This window comes from Sminthopsis crassicaudata, chromosome 4 (genome assembly GCF_048593235.1).
Source record: "Sminthopsis crassicaudata isolate SCR6 chromosome 4, ASM4859323v1, whole genome shotgun sequence".
Classification (NCBI taxonomy): Eukaryota; Metazoa; Chordata; class Mammalia; order Dasyuromorphia; family Dasyuridae; genus Sminthopsis; species Sminthopsis crassicaudata.
Genome location: NC_133620.1, coordinates 333,379,809 through 333,387,997, shown reverse-complemented (window position 1 = coordinate 333,387,997; position 8,189 = coordinate 333,379,809). Strand labels below are relative to the sequence as shown.

At 40.3% G+C, this 8,189-nt stretch overlaps 1 protein-coding gene across 1 annotated transcript in view; it reads left to right on the top strand.

Moving 5' to 3' along the window:
* The window catches only part of SDK2 (sidekick cell adhesion molecule 2), a 426,366-nt gene that overhangs the window by 297,522 nt on the left and 120,655 nt on the right, over positions 1-8,189 (top strand). Inside the window, 5 exon segments of the mRNA XM_074260670.1 lie at positions 613-724; positions 1,786-1,976; positions 2,136-2,219; positions 5,019-5,213; positions 8,032-8,148. Coding sequence (XP_074116771.1) covers positions 613-724; positions 1,786-1,976; positions 2,136-2,219; positions 5,019-5,213; positions 8,032-8,148 — 699 coding nt within the window.

Sequence of the window (8,189 nt, the reverse complement as noted above, 5' to 3'; positions counted from 1 at the left end):
CCTTCATTTTCAAAGAGGACCATTGACATCATGGGGGTTATTTATATATATCTTGATTTGCTTGTAAAATGGATTTAAGAGAGGCTGAGTTGTCACTCTTTCTTCCAAAATCTTCCAAGTCCAGGGGCAAGACAAAAGCCAAGATAGCCAGCCAGTTTGTTTCACCAATCTTCATAAGGCCTTAGGAATAAATGGTTCTTATGGGCCCATTCCTCTGGAAAAATAGTGGGTAGAGCGCTGGACTTAGGAAGAACTAAATTAGAATCTTTCCTCAGGTACTAGTCATAACTCCAGAAGGTCATTTAATTTCTGAGCTTAGATTCCCTCATCTGTAAAATAGGGATAATAACAGTAGTTCTCTCATAGGGTTATTGCAAAGATCTACTCAGGAAATATATTTAAATACTTTGCAAACATTAAGATATTAGGTAAATGTCAGCTATTATTATTATTATTTATTATGATGATGATGATGATGATGATGATGATGATGATGATGATGATGATGATGATGGTTCCTAGGCCTCTGTGATCTCAGCTCCCAAAGACTAAGCTAAGAGATAGATCCAATTTCTAGTCTGTTTCTTGGACTAACTTTTGCCTTCTTTTCAGATGTAGGTGGCCCTGCAGACCCTATTGCCCCAACCATCATCATCCCTCCCAAGAATACCAGTGTGGTGGCTGGGACCTCGGAAGTGACCATGGAATGTGTGGCCAACGCCAGGTCAGTAACCATTCGCCCTGTTCCCTCCTCTCCAAACTACAAATACCACAATCTCCTGTGAGACCACGAGGGAGAAAACTAAACCCCTGGGACTGAATCTCAGCCTTGCTGTTGCACTAAAGTTGCAAATTTCCCATGTTCCCCATCACGGTTGATTGCACTGTTCTACTGGACACTCCTGATCTAACGCTAATTGATGTCTCTTTACTATGCCTCTATTAATCAATTTTAACTACATGTCTCTGAATAGCCAAGAAAAAACTAGAACAAAGATTATGAAAAACCAGAGTCCGAGAGGTCTATGCAAACAGGATGGAGAGAAGGGGAATTTTATCGGAAAAACCCTGAAATTTATTGGAAATGTGACCATGATTCAATCAACTAATTTTTCTGAGCCTCATTTTTTTCATCAAGAAATGGAAATAAAAATATTTCCTGGTTTAATGAAAAGAGCATTGGATTTAAAATCAGTGGACCTGGACTCAACTCCTGAATTCTGCCACTTTTATATGACTTTGGGAAAATCACTTCCCTTGGGCTTCATCTGTAAGATGAAAATATTGAATGAGATGATCTGTAGGGTGATTTTCCTATGATCCTATCTTCTAAGGGTGATTGTGAGGATCAACTAAGATAATGTATGTAAAATACCCTATTAACATCCAAAGAAAATATGAAGAAAGATATTTTGGGGTGAGGAGAAAACTGGTTTGATCTCACACTTTGTGGTCATATATGTATGTTATATTTGTGTGTATGAGCTCACATATCTCTTTTTCTGTTCCTGTGTTTCTCCCTTCTGGTGTGACTTTCTTATTTATCCCTATTTCTCACACCTTTTCTGTCTTCCCTTAATTCCCCTCCCTTTCCTTCTCCTCAATATTCAGTGGGTTGGAGAGTAAGGGGAATAGAGAGGGAAAATAGAAAAGGGGAATACCAGGAGACAACTTTTAAGACACTTAACTGAATTTTAAAAATCCAATTCTCTCAAGTACAAATTACTGCATAATCAATGCAGATTTATGCAAATGAGCCTCTCTGCTTCCCTTGCCTCCCACCAGGCCCTTGATCAAACTGCACATCATTTGGAAGAAGGATGGGGTTCCAGTGTCAGGGGGGATCAGTGACCACAACCGACGGCTCACTATCTTAAATCCCAAAGGCAGCAACACTGGCTACTATGAGTGTGAGGCTGTCCTGCGCAGTAGCAGTGTCCCCTCCGTTGTCCGTGGGGCGGTCCTTTCTGTGCTGGGTGAGTAACAGATGGAGAGGGGCTGGGAAAAGGAGGGAGGAGAGGCTCTGCAGGGATCACAGCACCTCTTAACCTGAAGCAGGGGGGAGCAGAGGCAGGGAGGGCAAGTCCCCATCCACCAAGGTCCCCCAACGTGCCCTCTTCCTTCTCCTCTCCCAGAGCCGCCCCAGTTTATTAAGGAGCCAGAGAGACACATCACAGCGGAGATGGAGAAGGTGGTGGACATACCCTGCCAGGCCAAAGGTAAGGGGCATGAGTGCGTGGGGAGGAAGTGAAAGAATGCCACAGCTCTCCCACTCCCCACCGTGTACACGGCCTCCCTTGCTGAATTGTGTCCGCTGCTCCCGGGTCCCTCTGAAGTGGATGTATTACTAGGAAAGAAATCAATCTGGCCGTCAGCAAGCACCTAGGAAAACAAAGAAGCCAAATTACCGTAATTTCAGGACTATAAATCAATCCAAGTTATGGTAACTTCAGGGTTACAAATGAGCCAAAATTACCGTAATTTTGAGGCTACTGACAGCCAAATTGCCCATAATTTCAGAGTCATTGACAACGCCAAATTACCATAATATCAGAGCTACACTAGTCAAGAGGGGAAAGCACCAGCAGTGTGAAGGCCTTAGGTGCATCTACGCTGAGATGTATCTCATAAAGCAGCACTTGGGTTCTTAACCATTTTATTCAGTCATCAGACAGCATTCTCCACTTCCCCACCTCTTCTGCTTTCTTCAACTTAATGATGAATTCTCCTACTGTTTTGGTTCCCAAATCTCCTTTCCCTCTTTGGATGTAGCTAAATCAAAAGACAATCCAGAGGCAGATGAGCTTTATAAGACCAAAAAAAGACGTAGTAGTAAAGCACAGTGGGTGCTATAGGCAATGTTATGGTATCAAACAAAGAGCGAGGTATAGCTTTTCCCCAGTGGAATGATGGGCAGGTGAGAGATGAAGATATGAACAGGTACTAAAAAATTCCCATTAGGAAAGGCTTAGGAAGAGAAAGGAAAAACTGAGAATGAATTGGTAGATTGAGAGAAGAAAAAAAAAAATAAGTCAGTGCCAGCTATATTCAGACTGTCTAAGAATGGTCTTGGAGAACAAAAGGTCTTTTGGGATACTTGGACTCTAGAAATAAGGAAGATAGTGACAGGCCTGAAATCTAGAAGAGTCAACTTTGTGAGTTTACTCACAATGATGCTGGGCAAATCACTTAATCCTATTTGCCTCAGTTTCCTCATCTATAAAATGGGCTAGAAAAGGAAATGGCAAATCACTCCAGTATCTTTGCCAAGAAAACGCCAAATGGGGTCACAGAGGGTCAAACACCACTGAAAAATGACTAAGCAACTCAATTCCAAACGAATGGGATTCAAATCCTGTCTTTCCTTAGATACCTGCCTGCTTATGGGTAGGCATTTGATGTTCCACCCATATTCCTGAGTAACCATTGTCTGTCAACTTTGGAAATAAAAAAGAACTATCATATGTTTTCAGGGCTTACATTGTCTCCAAAATAGATTAAAGCATCATCCCAAAAGTGCCTTGGGAGAAAAATGTTTCTAGGGGGTCCTGCCTTTGGAGAACTAAGCCCTTGAGTTCTTAAATAACAACCTAGCTGTTTGATCCTGGACAAGTCAGTCTGTCTAGACAATTTCAGTCTGCTTCAGCTATAAAATGGGGCTATAAACCTCCCAGGTTTGTTGGAAGAATCAAATAAGTTCATATTTGTAAGGTGCTTAGCATGGTAAAAGCTTAATAAAGGTTTGTTTCCTTCCTTCCTTCCTTCCTTCCTTCCTTCCTTATGTCTTTCTTTCCTTCTTCCCTTCCTTCCTTGTAGTCCCCATATGAAGAGGTAGTGTGGTATAACAGAAAGAGTGTGGACTCTCCATGAAAGAACCTTGTCCAAACACCCACCACTCCAGACTTCGGTTTATGATCACACACAAGTCACCGAATGCGTTGGAGCTTCCTCAGTTTTCTCATCTAAAGAGGAAACTTCCAAAATGTATAAAAGACCAAATGAGATAATGTGTGTAAAATCAATTTACAAACATTCAAACGAAATGAGTACGTTTGATGTGGGAGTCAGAAATTGGCCTCTAGTTCTATCCAGGGCTGACCCATTTGATGAAATCACAGAAGGGTAAAAAATAGGAAGACATTAATATGTGCAATGAAGTGCAAAGAGGAGTCTACATCTTTATGAAGTGTGAAGGGCTGGAATTCCTGGTGTGATTAGAGCTGAATCTTTATTGATTGTGCCCCTGGTGGCCCTTAAAAAGCAAGATTGCCAGCCCCGAGTGTTAGTTGAGGCACAGAGCAGTTTTGTCAAAAATGACTCCTTTACCAGTGGGCAAAGCAGATTTCCTCCTCTCTTCTTCCCTCTTCCTCCTGACGAGCCATGGGATGTTGAAACAGAGCTACTCATCCAGGAGAAATCACATAGCAAGGAGAAGAAAGAATCTTAGAGTAAAAGCTTTCTTTTAAAAGCATGACTCCAGGAACAGAGAAGAGAGCAGACCAATTGAGGGAAATAGCCCTGGCAGTTGGGAACTGAGCTGTGAGAAGAGCAGGTCCAGGGAGCCCAGCGTAGACACTGTGCCCAGGGAGAAAAGCATGAGGATACCACAAGAAAAAAGGAGGTTGGGACCCAGAAGTTTCAGAGGAATGAATTGCTTTGGTCCTGTGTGTTTCCTATATGTGTACCTCACATACCAGTAGACTCAACTGTGTTTCCTATTCCCAGGGAGACTGTGCATTTGTAGCAGTCTACCTCAATTTTACAGAGAAAATGTCTTATAGTCAATCTTACTTCTTTTCTGCCATCTAAATATATGTCTTGTTTGGGTCTATTTGCATATGCTGACTCACAGTTAAAGGTAAGAGCACCAGTGGGGACTTATAAATTATAATTTTAGGAGTACAAATCCAGAGAGCAGCTTTGAACCTGCATAGTAGTTAGTCACTTAGGAACCCAACCCAAAAGTGCAAGTACAGATTACAGAAGACAGGGTGTGGTTATTGTTGTCTCCCACGTAGGTGTTCCATCTCCCGTCACCACCTGGTACAAAGATGCTGCTGTCATTGATGTGAAAAAGTTGTCAAGGTTCCGACTGCATGGAGATGGGAGCTTACAAATCAGTGGACTGGTGCCTGATGACACGGGGATGTTTCAGTGCTTTGCGCGGAACTCCGCTGGAGAAGTACAGACTTCTACCTACCTTGCTGTCACCAGTAAGTTGAGTTGTGGGAGAAGGGGATGGGGAGATTTAACTTTTCCCAGAAGTGAAGATCCTTCTTGAGAAAAACTTATCAATCTAGACACCCTCAGGATGGACTACTCCAAAGGACAACAAAGTCATTTTTCCAGTGGCTTGTATGATAACCTGAACTTGAGAGGCATTGTGACATAGTGGACCTACAAAGTTATCAAAGGGGGTTGTCCTCTTTGATTTTTGTCAAGCACCATCCATTTTTCCATTTTCCCTCTCACATTGTCTCCCCTCTTGTTTTGGTCTAAAAGAGATGGCCATAAATGACCATCCTTTTTAATTTGATAACCTATAGGCCTTGTTAATAAAAATGATTAAATTGTCCCTCTCCTCCCCTAAAAAAATAGATTAAGGAAAACTAGGTTTGATCTATCACAGCCATGTAACTATGGGCAAGGCATATGACCTCCGTGTTCTCATCTGCGAAATGGTCATGATACTTGTACCATCTATCTCTCCAGAAGTTTTTAAACTGTAAAACACTGTATAAATGTGGAATGTAATTCTTATTTTAACATAAATTGTTAGGCTTACTGCCACCCCATTCTCATCACTCAGGTGGTATCTAATACCTTAAAACTTGTCCCTGGATCTTCTTTTTTATGGGGTTTATCCACATCTGCTCTAAGAGGTTGTCTAATCAAGGTCTCAGGCTACAGAATTATATAATCCTACATCTGGAAGGAGCTTTAATGAGGCAATTTGTCCGTACCCTGTCTCCGTACCCCATCTCATCCATCCTATTTTATTTTGAAATTTAATACAGTATTTTAATTAGAAAGAGAACTGACTTGAGAGTCGGGAGAGTTGGATTTGAGTCCCAACTTTGTCATTTATGTGCTTGAGTAAGTCATGGAGGCATCTGCTAAATTCTTTATCTGTCATATGACTTTGGTTAAATCACTTAAATATCTCTGAGCCTTAGTTTTCCCATCTGTAAAATGAGGAACATGATCTCTAAACCTCAAAAGTTTTTTGATTCTATAAAAACACTATTCGTCGGCTTTCTTTGACCACTCACTGCAGGGTTTATCACCTGATATGTTGTAGAAAGGTTTCTAGGTGCCATCTCCAGCCTCCATGACTTTGTACAAGCTACTTTCCATATCGGAAACATGGCTACCACCTCATAAAATTGTTAATTCCCTTCAAGACTTGGCTTGGGCATTATATCCTAGATAAGGCCTTTGCTGATATCCCTAGTTCTTAGCATATTTCCTCCTCAAAAATTACTTTGTTGTTTTTTTTAAATTTTTTTTAAATTTTATTTATAAATTTTTTGATATTATATATGCATGAGTAATTTTTATAACATCTCTTGTATTCATTTTTCCAAATAAAAATTACTTTGTTTATTAAATATATAGATATAGATACATGCACATTTATCTATATAGGTATAGACATACATATGTCTATATCTATTATTTGTATGTATTATGTACACATTTTGAATTTGTTTTTTATGTGTATACATATATCTGGATAATTTAATTATTTTATTAATAATACTAGCATTTTAGTAAAAGGGTGGTCATTTGGCCATCTCTCTCTCTTAGGTCAAAGATAATCGTGGCAATGAGCTCATGGCTTATATGCTCATTGGAAGAAGGGTATTCCTGAGGATGGCAATCAACTTTGATTAGTTAACAATTAATAAGAGTATGAATATTACAATGAGAAGCTAGATATGAACTTTGATTATGTCATTTATTTCTAAGTTATACCCCCAGCCTTAGGCAATCTATTCAAAGAATTTATTATCCACCTCATCTGAGAAAAAGGGAGCCTGAACTAATTGGGTGGAGTAGCAATACCCAGAATAAGAAGAATATCCTCCTTAAAAGACTGAAAAAGGAAATAAGACAGAAAAAAAAAATCTGTGCGTCTCCCCAATTTTAATAGAGAGGGAAACAATTATTTCTCACATGACACTCTCTTGAATTGTCAAAAGATCTATGATCTCACCAGGATCTATACTACCTCCACAGAACGGGATCTCAATTCATCTACCCCACTTCAATTTGAGTTCCTTCATAAATTTCTGTACCTACCACATCAAAAAAAAAGAGAGAGAGAGAGAAAATTTATTATCTGTTGAATAGCTTTCAAAGATATAGTTCTCCAGGCTTAGCTTGGGCTGAGGGTGAACCACCCAAATCCTTCACTCGAACTTTCCAGAGCTTGCCCTTGGTCAGCATAGCTTTTAAGAGCAGGATCAAAGATATATTACAATGAAGTATTCTTTGGAGGATGAGGTTAGGGAAGGAGGTAACAACAATGACAATACTAATGACAATAATAATAAATTGCAATTTATGTGTGATTAATAGTTCCTCACAGTTATGAAAAACATAATAAAAATCCTGATGGGATGGGTTGGTCAGTTGTAATGCCAGGTCTGAAGTGCCTGAGGTCTGGATCTTTCCCCTTACTGGGGCTTGTGAACAAATAGGAGACAATGATTGATATTATTCATTTTCCTGGCAATGAACCTCCACAGGGGAAGTTAAACTGGAAAGGCATTTGGGTGAACTAGAAAAATGTGTTTATTTCAAGGGTTATGGGGTATGTTGAGGTACCTGGATAGGGTGTGGATTTCCTGCTGCCCTGCCAAAAAACAGGCAACAGTACCTAGTATGATGCATTGCATAAATAAATGTTTGTTAAATGAATGAATGAATAAAATAACAAGATGGGAGGGGGCAAAGAGAAGATTGTCTGCTTAGGGTTTAGAGGGAAAAAGTCTCACTAAGGAGTTTGTCCATCTCTTTCCCAAGGCATTGCCCCTAACATCACCAGAGGCCCTTTGGACAGCACAGTGATTGATGGCATGTCTGTGGTGCTGGCATGTGAGACATCTGGGGCACCCCGGCCAGCTATTACTTGGCAAAAAGGTAAAAGGGATGATATTCAGAATGAGATGGGCAGTGGGTTA